The sequence below is a fragment of the Amborella trichopoda genome, chromosome 12 (genome assembly GCF_054954075.1).
Source record: "Amborella trichopoda isolate Santa Cruz 75 chromosome 12, AtrichopodaSantaCruz75HAP2 v2.0, whole genome shotgun sequence".
Classification (NCBI taxonomy): Eukaryota; Viridiplantae; Streptophyta; class Magnoliopsida; order Amborellales; family Amborellaceae; genus Amborella; species Amborella trichopoda.
Genome location: NC_142347.1, coordinates 49,605,305 through 49,618,815, shown reverse-complemented (window position 1 = coordinate 49,618,815; position 13,511 = coordinate 49,605,305). Strand labels below are relative to the sequence as shown.

Here is a 13,511-nt window from a genome sequence, read left to right as displayed (position 1 = left end):
AAAGAGACCATTTATCTTTTGTACATGGAGGTCACAATCATTCTTACTTCCTTAGATTCTAAATTGGATGGCTTGGGGTGAGTCACGAAGTCCGAGATTTGTTTTTTTTGGAACTTTGTGTCTATTCAATGAGACTTTTACAACCACCCATTTTGAAATATAAGATACAAGAATGATTGTGACCTCCATGTATAAAAATAAATGGTCTCTTTGTAGACAATCCCTGTTATTTATGGGCAATGATTTCATGTAACGGTTGTATGGTAATATGATGCAACAACCTTCAACCACCATGTTATGGCCATTTGTTTGATCAAAATTTCGAAATATACACTCTTTTCATTCTAATGAACAATCACAAAAAAAGAAAACTTTGAAAACAGGACCTAGATAGTATTTTTTTAGCCCAATTAACATAGGCTGTTCAGTTTGGTGAGATGCTTAGATCTAGGCCTTAGAAAGATTTTTTCATTTCCAATTTTTTTGGATGGCTTTATTATCATTAGATGAATAATGTTAAAAAAGAAAAAAATGATTTTGAGTTTATAAAGGTGAAGATCTTGAAATTCACCAAATGAATGGTCTACATTCGTGTTTGGAGGGTATTCATTTTGACTATATCTAGGATTCAAATTGAACTTTTTTTTTTTTGGGATTGATTATTGAGATGGAGAGTGTGTGTGCAAAATTTTTGGTCATACAAATACCACAAACATGGTTTTCTAGAAGTGTTGTTGCATTATACTATGATACAACTGTTGCATGAAATCACTGCCCATTATTTATACAATGTTAACCTTTTCAAAAAAAAAATTTATTGGTTTTTCAAAATCCATGTCCATGGGTAGAGAGAGAAAACATAGTTGCATGTAACCATTGCCTTTCATGATGTCTAAGACTAGAACTTTGTGTTGATTGGTAGTCAATTTTATTAGGAAGAATACTAGGTTTATGTTGGATAAGCATATAAGCTGGAAATTTTAAGATTATTTTGGCAAATGGCAGGCCAGTTTGTCTGGAGAAAACGAGATTATACTCGAACTAAGTATTGTGAAATTTGTTTAGAATTTCTTGCAGCGTAAATGACCATTTAATCCATCTATTTGAGTATTAGATTGTTACAAGATGCATGTATCATGGCTGAAAGATATTGTCCATTGTTACAAGATGCATGTATCATGGCTGAAAGATATTGTCCATTGGAGTACTGCTATAGTTTTCTCACGAAGAATATGGTAGCTTTCAGTAGCTTCAGGAGATCTTTTCATAGGCACTATTGTGCTTGAAAAGTGCTGGCAACTTCATCACATAATGAACTGTTTAGATATATCTCTCATAAAACTTTCTAATTCTTAAGATATTTGCCTTCATTTCAATTTCAAATAACCTAGAAAGGAGTCGCTGTCGTCTCAATTTACAATGATAGAAGCAGGATTGAAATAAAGATTTTTGGAATAATTTTTTCTCTGTTCTAGTTTCCACCTCTTAAGTACCTTATTAAAGAAGTACTTTTATGTCAAACCATTGCAATTTTTTGTTGGAAGTAGAGGAGATTACTGACCAATAAAGCTTCGAAAATGTGTTTGATATAAACGAGAATGCAGAACTCGATGTGTTTTGCTTATCAAAGTTCTCTCTTTTTTCTCCAGGATAAAAGTTTTAAGGAACTTGCAGAAGCTGTGAGACCTTTTATGCTCGATAGATTTATGAAAATGTTGCTTGGTACAATTGGAAGTCCCGGTTCAGGAGATGGGGACTCTGGTGTCCCATGGATGGCACACACGATAGACTTGCTGGCTTATCAGGATGGAGCTAGGCAATACATTATCCGCAAGATCGAATGGCTTAAATGACTTTGTGCCTTCTATCATTTGTTTAATCATGTAATTTTGTATAGAAATCCCACTCCCATCGGGAATTGCATATAATATTTTGTAAATATCGCTTTTTACTTTTATGAGGCTTTGTTTGAGTGCCTCACTAAAGGGGCTTATAGATGCATTTGCTGTTTGGGTAGCTGACAGCTGCAGTACATGCTTAATAGATGCATTTGTTGTTTGGCTAGCTAACGGCTACAGTAAATGTCTAATGGTCTAAATTGAATTTGGCCAATCCAATAGTTGCAATTGTATTTCGTATTTGAATTTTGTTTACAAATTCAAATCGTTTGAAATTTAAAGTATTTACTTTTGAAAAATAAGTGTATTTAATAAAAATATTAAAAGAAAAATTTGCAAAAGATAAATGAGAAAGAGTGGACATTTCAAATCTTATGTGATTTGGATTTGTAGAAAAAAATATTAAAATTCAGGTACGAAAATCAATTGTTAATCATTAGATTGTTCTACATTCAATCTGGGATATTGGGTTTATATTATTTCATCAGCTCATAGATTGATAAGTTTTTTTTCCTATAATCTTGCATATTGCAAAAATGAGGGCTTGGCAAAAATTTATATTTTTTAAATATAATTTGATCTTAATTTTTAAATAATATATAATATTTAACATGGAGATCATGAATATGAAAAAATAAAATTAAATTGAAAACTTAAAATAATAATTATATTAAGAAATATTTGGACCGTAAGTTACACTTGTTTTTAGGTGGACCACCTATTTGCATCCATCTTTAAGATGGATGTAAAGATGGATGATTTGTACATTTGGATCGCATATTGTAGAAATGCGGTCTAGCCCCGCCTGAAACAATTTTTTATACACAAACACAACTTTCTTTGTCCCATTCCCATGGCAGTTGAGGCAAAGAAGTGAAATCTTTACGGAAAAAGAAAAACCCAATTACTATACGCACAAGGAAATGTTAACAAAGAGACAAATCTAATTTTAGTAGGAGGTATCATTGGTGTCTTTCATTTAAATTGGGTAGGTATAAGTGTTGTTAATCACTCAATTTTTTTTATATCTAATGGCTATGAGTGATTGTGACATCCTCATCATAATGATAATAATAAATGTTTCATAGTATGCAACTCCTTCCGAATGTTGTAGAAGATTTTGAGGTATGTGGGGCTTTAAATTTTGCACTGATGTTCATCTCATTACGGGGATAAAAAACCAAGAAAAAAAAGAAAATCGGGTCGGCCATTTTCATGAACCAAAGTCAGTTATTCAAATTAAAAAATAAGTCTTTTTAGGTATTTATTCTTATATAAATTTCACAAGCACCACAACCGCATAAACTTAAATTGTTGTGCCATCTCTCCAGTCGAGATAAAAAGAATATTACGAGACTTTGCAATCATCGTGCATCCTTAGATGTCTGATTTCACATCTAATGTCCACATTGATTATGACCAAGGTAACGGTAAATAATATTATTTTATTTTGTTATAAAATGAAAATCATAGGGCCCATGCTTCACGATAAAAATGAAACCGCACAACAAGGCCACGATGCTGTAGTTTTGGCATATGGGAAGCACTCGAATAGACTATCTCAACCTCGGTCATTATGTTTTGGGAAAAAAAAATGGATTTTAAACATTAAAAATTGATATATGTTAAATCACATTATTCGGACATTCTATTTTCTAAGTGTCTACAGGTTCTCTAAATACATTGCATTTCATAATTCGTGGCGGATATCAAACCATTGTAGAGCTGTGGAATCGATTTGAGACATGGCTGTGCTTTTTTTATGGTAAACTTTTTGACTTAAACACTGACATAGTCCAAATGGTAAATAAGTTTTATTCAAGGTCTCAAACAAGTCTTTAATGAAGCTGCATAGAACATTTTTCATATTCCATGCTAATTTTTGAAAGCCATCTAAAAGGTTTTTCCAAAGTTATTCTCCACTTTGAATGCCTTGGGCAAGGCCAGTGCCTGCCTCTTATAATTTTTTCTCCACTCCAACTTTACTTTCTCTCTCATCCATGGATGGAGAGAGAGAGAGAGACAGCTAATGGATTCCGGGATAAGTATGAACCGGAAATAAGAAATCAGGAAACGACGGACAACCCACGCAACTCATATCCACGACTGCCTACCCCTCTCTCTCTCTCTCTCTAAATCTTTAGAGAGAGAGAGGAAGAGAATGGACAAAAAAAAATGAAGCATCAGCAAGGCACCAATAAACAAATATAAGCAGCCCAGAATCATTTTTATAGAGAGGAGAGAGGAGAGAGGAGAGAGGAGAGAGGAAAGAAAAAAATAAAGAAAAGGAAACATCCATCGGCATGCCACTACACTAGTAAACAAAACTAAAGAGACTAGAATCTTTCTTACACATGGATTTCAAAACACAAATTTTATTTCTCAGTCTTCACACTTATTTATTCCTCTCATCTCTATCACGCATAAAAGAAAAACACAAGGATCGAGTACCATTTCTTCTTCCCACTCTCTCTCTCTCTGTCTGTCTATTTGTGTACAGCACGTTATCAAGGACAAGAAGAAATTTCAGATATAACGAAGCCTCAATTATAGGGACTTCTCAAATTGCTCAGATTGCCTTCTAGATACTTCTGAGAGAGAGCAGCTTACATATTGTGCTATAAAAATTTGGAATGCTCATTACACAACAATAACTCACTCTCTCTCCTCACCCTCACCCCTTTCTTGATGTGTAAACTAACCTCTCTCACACTCTCAACCAACACCAACTCCAAATCCCACAACACCTCTCTCTCTCTCTCTCTCAACCAAGAGCAACTCCAACACCTCTCTCTCTCTCTCTCTCTCTCTCTCTCTCTCAACCAAGAGCAACTCCAACACCTCTCTCTCTCTCTCTCTCTCTCAACCAAGAGCAACTCCAACACCTCTCTCTCTCTCTCTCTCTCTCTCTCTCTCTCTCTCTCTCTCTCAACCAAGAGCAACTCCAACACCTCTCTCTCTCTCTCTCTCTCTCTCTCTCTCTCTCTCAACCAAGAGCAACTCCAACACCTCTCTCTCTCACACCCACGCTCTCTCTCCCACACACAAACTCACTCTCTCTCTCACACACGAACTCTCTCTCTCTCTCCCACACACACACTCACTCTTTCTCTCTCTCTCACACACACTCACTCTCTCCCTCTCCCTCTCCCACACACACACACTCTCTCTCTCTCTCTCTCTCTCTCTCACCTCTTGTTACTCCCTCCTCTCTCTCTCTCTCTCTCTCACCTCTTGTTACTCCCTCCTCTCTCTCTCTCTCTCTCTCTCTCTCTCTCTCTCAACCTATAATTGGTATGGAACCACCAGCCGCCAAGATCTGCTGCTCCAGCTGCAATTGGCATAGCAGGGGTCACAATCTTAAAGAGTCAATCACACTCTACTTGCTTTAGAGAGACGAGATATGTTACTTACCCTGAAGAGTGTCTCCAGCTTGTTCTTGATGAATACAAACTCCTGTTCGACTTGCCTAAGACACCTCAAACATCTGTGCGGAGAATTTAAGAATTCATTAACTCTCTCTCTAATATAAACCCTCCCCCCCCCCCCCCACAAAACAGGTGAAATAGAAGAACAAAAAAAACAAAGCTAAATTTTGAATTTTACCCATCTCTGTTTTTCTCTTCACAGCTGACACGAAATGGTATGCACACATTTTTCACTCTCTGTGCTCCTATGCTGCAACAACCCATCTCATATCATTTCTCCATTTCATACATTGAGTTCATAATTACTAAAACCACTATGTTCATTTCACAAGTCCCCAAATTTCATAGAGAATAGTTCACAATTTATTAGACGATATTGGGTTGTTCATGATTTACTCAATTTCATGGAAAACCACTAAAATATTGTGTTTAATGCCTCTAAAGCAGACATAAAGAAATTCCGTTTTTTCTGGGAAACTTGCTCTCTCTATGGCACTTGTGCATTAGATCTCTTATGGCTCACAAAAAAGAAAAACATTTTTTTTTTTTATTAAGTTCCATAAAGATTGAAAATAAAATGTTTGATATAAACTAGATCTATGGGTACCATGAAATGATGACAAATAAAGGAAGGCCTTTTCCCTACTCAAGGAGACATTTTTTTTGCAAAATTGCAACAGTATTGTACCTAGAGCTGCTTCCCTTCAATTGATGAACACAGGCATCCACCCTCTTGAAATCAACTGGTTGTGCCTCCCTTCAAATACCAAAACAAAAAGTTTCAAACTCAGAAGGAGAAAGAGAGGAAGAAGAAGATGAAGAATAAGAGCCATGTCCATGAAAAAAAAATAAAGAGTAATAAAAATCACTAGCATCCATGAAAAACCAGATGGTTAACTCGAAAACACGCAAAAAAAAAAAAAAAAAGTCAAGTGGGAAGGATATGGCAAAAAAAGAAAGAGTTAGTGAGAGAAAGAAGCACGGTATCTCTTACAAGGTCCTGCCCAGATCAGTGAGGAGCTTCTCCGAATCCTGAAAGAAGAGAGAGACAACTTCGACCACGAAATCGGGGTTCACTTCGTCCTGCAACTGCTGGAGCTGGGTGAATTGATCATCCAAATACCCCTGCACAAAAAATAACGGAAGCCAACTTCTCACTCTTCTAAAAAACCATAAAAAATCAAGAGAGAGAAAGAGAAAGGACGTGTGCTAACCTCCTGAAAGAGGGAGTTAATGTGTTCGATGTGGCGGCGCTGTAACTGAATCACTTCCATTTTCTGTGTTCTCAGCAGGAAGAGAGAAGAGTTAATTGGAGAGAGAGAGGGAGTGGTGGGGTACCAAAGTCATGTGTGTTCATCAAGGATTTATAGAGAGAGAAGGGCAACGTCAAATTTAATGCAATGAGAGAGAGAAGGAGAGAATCGAGCCTCGAATTTAATGGCATATGAGAGAGAGAGAGAGAGAGAGAGTATGAATCTATTCTTGCGTTTTTTGGGCATAAGAATAAGTGATGGAAGAGTGCCCCTTTTTTAAGGGGCTTACCAACCTTTCCCCTTAGAGTGTGTCCTGGCGTGCCCCTCTCTCTCTCTCTCTCTCTCTCTCTCTCTATTGACCGCAAAAGCCTTTTAGGGAGAGAATCCAATCTCTCTCTTTAGGGCTTGCAATGAGCCCGGCAGCTCGTTCTAACACTGTAGGCCTTGGGTCACAAATTATGGCCCGAAGCTTGGACTAGAGCTAAGGCTACTGCCAGTTTAGTTCAGCCCAATCTACCCGACCTGTTTTTTTTGTGTTCTTCTTCATTTGCTTTTTTTCCCTGTTTGGGCCGGCCTTTTGGCACAAGGGCTAGGCCAGGCCCGGCCCGGCCAATTGCCACCCTTTACTCTCTCTCTCAGCTCATGTTAATGCCAGCATGCTGTTAGAGGCTACTAATGGTGATTTCCTTGAATAGGTAACAATTTATAAACGATATGCCTGTCTTTCATACGCAACGGTCACACATTTCAATCCGTCAGATGAAAACTCGGGCGGTTGGGTTCTTCCCTTCTTTGCATCAATTCTGAGGACAAGTTTCTTGAATTTGGGGCGTGCTTAATAGCCCATTGATTTCATATTGATTGTTGGGGCTAATTTTAACTTTTGTACCAAAGACAAATGGTCTCATTATATGCTTCCCGTGGATACAGCGAGCGTGCCAATGCATTTAAGGTTCGTTTGCACGCTTCTGTGGGGTATGCTATTTTATCATTGGTATTTTGAATTAAAGAATATATTTAAGTTAGCATCATTAGCCGGGGATTTTATGATCCGCACGATTTCACAAATTTGGAGCACGGTCAAATGGTATAGCCTCCAGCTGTTTGATTTCATATTTGATTACTATGGGCGATTTTGACTTTCTTTGTATCAAAGGCAAACAGTCTTTTTATATGCTTCCCCGTGCTACTATGCATTTAAGACTTGTTCGCATGTCTCAACAGAGTGTGCTGTGTTATCACTAGCATTCTCAATTAAGGAAAATATTTTAAATTAGCATCGGTGGCAAGGGATTTTATGGCCAACTGAATCAAGGCGGTCTTGAACGGTAGGGGCAGAAGGAATTTATGGTGAGCGTGGTCGGGACACTCTCGAATAGCGAGGTAGACCAAACTCCCAATTATTTTGACTTCCACATTAATTGGTAGCACGCGGAACTTAACAGAATAAGCCGTCCGTCCAAACAGGCCCTTATTAATATCATGATGGGGATAATACCGATTCTTTTGCCTTTCGAATTAATTGGTAGCACACGTAACTTAATTGAAGTAAGTCGTCGGCCCAAACAGGCCTTTGTTAGTATCACGTTAGGGATATTACCGATTCTTTTGGCTTTGAAATTAGTTGGTAGCAGGCGTGACTTAATAGAAGTAAGTCATCAGTCCAAACAAGCTCTTATTGAATAGTATAAGATCATTAGATGTAAAATTAGATGGTTGTACTTATCCTATTGACTGAACTCAAACTTAAAAAAAAAAATTTCGAACTTTGTGACACATCCAAACTATCAAATTTCACATCAGATGATTGTAAATAATTGTGATTAACTTGTATCAAAGATAAATGGTCTCATTCCGCACAATCCCTATGCAATATTATATTAGTGATAATAATATAAGTAGCTCAAGACAAGTTCCCATCTTTCAAGTGGTTATTTTGAGTCAATGGCAAAAGTTTAGGTCCATAAACAAAAATGAGGGCAGCTAATACTCCAAATAAATCATTTGAGCAGCCAAAAAAGAGTTGAAGGTGATAGGGAGAGTGGGAGCCACCATTGGTCAGTGTCTTTTTGTGTTGAGAGCTCTCTCTCTCTCACACACAGAGGCCTGTTGTTATCCAAACAGTAGCATTGGTTTTCCCCTTATTGTATTTCTGGTCATGTGTCCACTCTCTCTCTCTCTCTCTAAAAAAAAGCCTTTTGTTTTCCAAACAATAAGGAAATTTTTGGTTAATTGTTCAAGATATTTTTCAAGGATGATGGGTAAAGTATGTGTGCTAATACATTTAGAGATTTATACATCAATATTTAGGAAAATATTTGATACAAGCAAGTCGCAATCATCCTTGACAGTTAGATGTGAAATTAGGTAGCTATAGATGTGCCATTTACTCGGCTCAAAGCTCATAAGAAAAATTTTCAAACTTTACGACACATCCCATGCTACTTAATTCAACATCTAATGGATCGAGATGATTGGGACTTCTTATACCAAATGTAAATGGTCCTTATAGCATACTATTCATAAAACTTAATACAAATCTTAGACTTTTCACCACTTATTTTGAAATGCATGAAATCATATATATATATATATATATAAAGAAGGGGTTTTTATTGGGGTCGGTTCTTGCAAGGGTGGGTTCTTGATCTCTCTCTATCACCATCCATCAAATCACTAGACGGTGATGTTGCAATTCCCTACATAATTTCTACAAGAAACATTAGATTATATTTAAAGTTGTTCTTTATGAAAGTGATTGTATATGATGAGATTGTTACTTTTTATATACAAGTATCACAAATGGCTCAAGCCATCAAATATAAAATCATGCCATTAAAGTTTGTCGTTCATATGCACAAAATTCAAAGAGAATTTTTTCAAACTTCAATTAAGATTAATGAAAAGTATATAAAGAGACTATTTGCTCTTTGTACAAGTAGGTCATAATCATTCTTGACTGTCAAATTTCAAATCGGATGGTTGTAAAAGTGTCATTGACTAAATTTAAAATTAAAAAAAAAATCTCGAACTTTATGACTCACCTCCAAACCATCTAATTTGACATCTAACGATTAGAAGTAATATATGACCTCTTTGCATCAAAGACAATTGGTCTCATAGTATACAGTCCCTAAGATTAAAAGTACTCAATTTCACATTTGACAAATGAAATGCCGTTTTTTTTTTACCAGAGATGAGCTATGTATTTGTCTATTTTCCCTTCCCAAACACCTGGAATTATTTCGAACTTTGATCACTCAATGAAACTTGCTAAGGTAAAACACCAACACACTTTCGCCTTTGTGATGTAATGGTTCTCAACCCTCAACCAGCTACAACAAAACCCTACATACGATGTTACAAATCCCTTTTGCCTTTACCTAGAACACGCCATTGAGCCAATTGTATACAAGACTAGACCATCTCACCTATGATAGATAAAATAGAATCCATTTTTGGCCATTCTATTGTTGGTACGTGTATATGGCCATGGGGATTTTAAACGTGTCATGTTTCTCTTTTTTATAATTAATGCTTATAACTAAAATAGAAAGGCTTTTTAGAGAGAGAAAGTATTGTTATCTAACGGGCAGAAAATAACCACCCACTTCCCAAGATTACAGGGCACGTTTTTCAGAGATTTCAGGAACTCAACCAAACTTTAGAGAACGGCCTCCTTCCATCCTTCTTTAAGAAGGGTTTCATAGCTATGGAGAGGAAGACCACTGAATCAATTTTGAGTTCTCATTGCTCTGAAAAAGGACCTGATCTCTGCGATCCCAAGTCTCATGACGCTGCCAGTAATCATTGGACAGGGTTCCATCTCATCCCTAATAATCCAACATTAGTATCAGAGCGGGTTGTGGAAGCGTGGTGGGCTCATAACCTAAAGCTCCCATGTTCCATTATTTATTTATTTATTTATTTATTATTTGATTCTTGCTCCCTTCATATTACGTTCATGTTTAATTCGTGTTCATCGATTATCATATTTTATTTTAACTAACTTTGCAACCTAATTGCGCAAAGACAGATAGAAACTAAATCACTTTTTTTTTTTCTCTCTTCACCTTTTTTTTTTTTTTTAATATTTTATATATATATATCTATATAACCAATGTTTTTTTTTTTGAGGTGAACTCTTTCAATAGAAGTCGTTGTTGACGGCTCAAAATAAATTGGCTGCGAGTATTTTGTTCACAGTGCAGCTTTGGGATAGAGCAAAAATAATTGTTAAGAGAGAAAGTTCGTTGTTGAAACATAGGGCTATTGAGAAAGAAAAGACAGAAAAACTTTTGTTGAGAAATACTCACAACCAATTAGAGAGAGAGAAATCAGTGGCAACAAATTGAGAGAGAACTCAACAAAAGTTGTTAACAATTGTTGAGGGAGACATAGAGCTACTGCTGCAAAGATAATATTTTATTGTGAAAATTTTTACTTCATCCCTTCTCGACTTGATTGTTTCAAGCTAATTGATAAGCACGTAAGTCTCACTGTAGCGATAACCCCCTACTGTAAATATCTTCTGCCAGAAATTTCTAATTGATTATCCCTGTAAATAACCTCTTATTATCAAAAGTCTCACTGTAGCGATAAGTTAATTGATCATCTAGCAGAAATTTGATTATCGCTCTTTTTCTTGCGCGCCCTGCGATTAACGACTATAAACTTGATTCTCGATGGCAGATTACCTTATTGTTATATCCTTTTTATTGACCATGGACTGCTGAAAATTAGTCGGCTTGAATATTCTATCTTCCATTTTTTTTTTGCTGAAAATTAATGCATATTTTTTTTATTATTGAAAATTATTATGCACACGTCAATTCTATTGGAGTAAATGCCGCCATATCAATTGCATGCATAATTATCCTATGCTTTGATCTCTTTAAGTTATAAAATTTCATGATCTTGATTTTGTGAATATTTTTTTTTGTGATTATACAATGCCATTTTTTTGTTGAAAAATATTAAATATCATTGTAGACTTTCTCTCTCTCTTGTGTTAAAACATATTCACATATTTATGAAAATTATTCTTATGCAAGATTTGACATAAAAGTAGTTGTTGCCTTTATTAAATTTTTTTTTGCATCACAGCAAGGCGAACATAAATTGTTCGAGAAAATTTTTCTTTAAGGTTGTAGCTCACTGAGAGTCGGCAAACTTATTGATTTAACTAGTAGACAACCCTTTTCTTAAACACAATTAATTTTTTTGAACTTTTAGGTATTATCTAAAAATTTAAAATGATATTTAGGCCAGTAATGTCAGAACTATCCAAACTTGAAAAACTCAAAGGGACCAATTTTTCTATGTGGAAAATAAAAATTAGGTATATTCTTTTCCAAGATAGGGTAGATTATGTACTAAAAACAAAACCACCTGCCTTAGAGCCTAATGCCAAAGGTCAAGCCAGAAGACGACTTGACAAATGCTTAGAAGATAATAAAATAGATATGACTACTGTGTTAAGCGTTATGGAATATGATTTAATTAGAGTATTTGAAGATCACACCATAGTTCAAAGTATGATAGGTGCCCTATCTGAAAATTATGGGACCACTTCTGAGACCCATGCGCAATTGTTATTAGAAAAATACAATTCTTTTAGAATAAAAGAATCAGACTCAGTGACCGAGCATGTCAATAAAATGACAGTACTTGCAAAGGACCTCGTTACGGTCGAGAATCCAGTCCCCGATCGTATGCAATTGTCAATTGTCCTTAACAGTCTCCCTCCATCTTGGAAGTCTGTTGTAATTGCATTGAACCATTCTGCACAAGGCACAACCATGTTAAACTTCCCGTGCATCTCAGTATTGAAGTTGAGAGAAGAATGATGAAGAAATCAAATGAGCTCCACTTTGCCGAAAGTTCATCTTCTCAGATCCTCAAGAAACCTTTCAGTAATCAGAAAAATAATAGATATGAGGGAAATGGTAGAAATTTTAAAAATAAAAAATAATAAAGTTGAGAAGACATGTTTTTATTGTAAGGAAATTGAGCACATCATGTTTAATTGTCCTAAGCTGAAAAATAAAAATAAGAACTAGAATAACAACCATGCTCGAAATAATCAAAATAAGATAAAAGACTTGATCTGCGTAGTCCTAGAATCACTAGCTACCGCCTATAACCTGAGAAATTGGTTGGTCGACTCAGCTTCCACGCGACATGTCTCGAGGACTAAGGATGGATTCACATAATTGAAGGAGATTGCAGTCGGTAACCAGCGGATTTACATAGGAAATAACACCTATTGCGATTTACTAGGTGTCGGTACTTTCAAGCTGTGTTTATCAGAAGAAACAAATCTCTTATTAACTGATACATTGTATGCACCTAATATGAGGTACAACTTGATTTCTGTCCCTAAGCTGGACTACAAGGGTTATTAAATAAGATTTATTTCTGGTAGGGTTACCATTGGGAAGCATTCTAGAGCATTGGTGTATGGTATTAAAGTTGACAATTTGTACCGATTAAATATTAATGAAAGTTCATTTCTTTTTGGTTATTTTGATGCCTCTTTTGATGCTCATGTATGTATGGATGATCCATATTTATGGCACTTAATATTAGGACATATAAATAAAGACAAAATGAATCAAATGGTTAAAAGAGGGTTGCTCCCCAATTTTGGAGAAATTATGTTCAAAACATGCAAGCCATGTATTTCTAGTAAATTAACTAAGAAACCTTTCCCTAAAAAGAAAAAGTCTAAAGAACTGTTTAGTATTATTCACTCTGATATATATGTCCCATTAAATGTAAAAACACATAGAGGTATGAAATATTTCATAACATTTATAGATGATTTTCACGTTATAGATATGCATACCTAATTAATAAGAAATCATATGCATTAGAAACTTTTAAAGAATATAAAGCTGATGTAGAAAATCAGTTAGATAGACATATTA

At 35.6% G+C, this 13,511-nt stretch overlaps 2 protein-coding genes across 31 annotated transcripts in view; one reads left to right on the top strand and one right to left on the bottom strand.

Moving 5' to 3' along the window:
• Positions 1–2,112, top strand: part of LOC18427682 (protection of telomeres protein 1a) — a 30,718-nt gene extending 28,606 nt beyond the window's left edge. For all 29 annotated transcript variants that reach the window (XR_016045483.1, XR_016045482.1, XR_016045484.1 and 26 more), the window contains one exon: positions 1,650–2,112. Coding sequence is in view for 25 of the 29 variants with exons in the window: in XM_088853207.1 (XP_088709333.1) it covers positions 1,650–1,853 (204 nt within the window). In the remaining 4 variants the exon portion in view is untranslated. The remainder of the gene's footprint in view (positions 1–1,649) is intronic.
• Positions 2,113–4,257: 2,145 nt separating this feature from the next.
• AHP1 (histidine-containing phosphotransmitter 1) lies at positions 4,258–6,827 on the bottom strand. Of its 2 annotated transcripts, XM_006830217.4 has the most exons (6): positions 6,541–6,827; positions 6,321–6,451; positions 6,015–6,083; positions 5,505–5,576; positions 5,313–5,385; positions 4,258–5,229 (listed from the first exon to the last, which is right to left on the bottom strand). In XM_006830217.4, exons 1-6 carry the CDS (start codon positions 6,598–6,600, stop codon positions 5,179–5,181), a joined length of 456 nt encoding a protein of 151 aa, XP_006830280.2. In that variant the 5' UTR covers positions 6,601–6,827; the 3' UTR covers positions 4,258–5,178. The 2 variants fall into 2 exon arrangements, with proteins under 2 accessions (XP_006830280.2, XP_088709320.1); XM_088853194.1 differs by lacking the exons at positions 4,258–5,229; positions 5,313–5,385 and having other exon boundaries at positions 5,501–5,576.
• Positions 6,828–13,511: the final 6,684 nt, after the last annotated feature.

Coding starts and splice junctions, on each gene's coding strand:
- AHP1 (XM_006830217.4), bottom strand. CDS start 6,600: ATGGAAGTGATTCAGTTACAGCGCCGCCACATCGAACACATTAACTCC. Junction 5,386..5,504: donor GAAGAGAAAAACAGAGATGG/GTAAAATTCAAA, acceptor TTCTCCGCACAG/ATGTTTGAGGTGTCTTAGGC. Junction 5,230..5,312: donor AGCTGGAGACACTCTTCAGG/GTAAGTAACATA, acceptor TGCCAATTGCAG/CTGGAGCAGCAGATCTTGGC.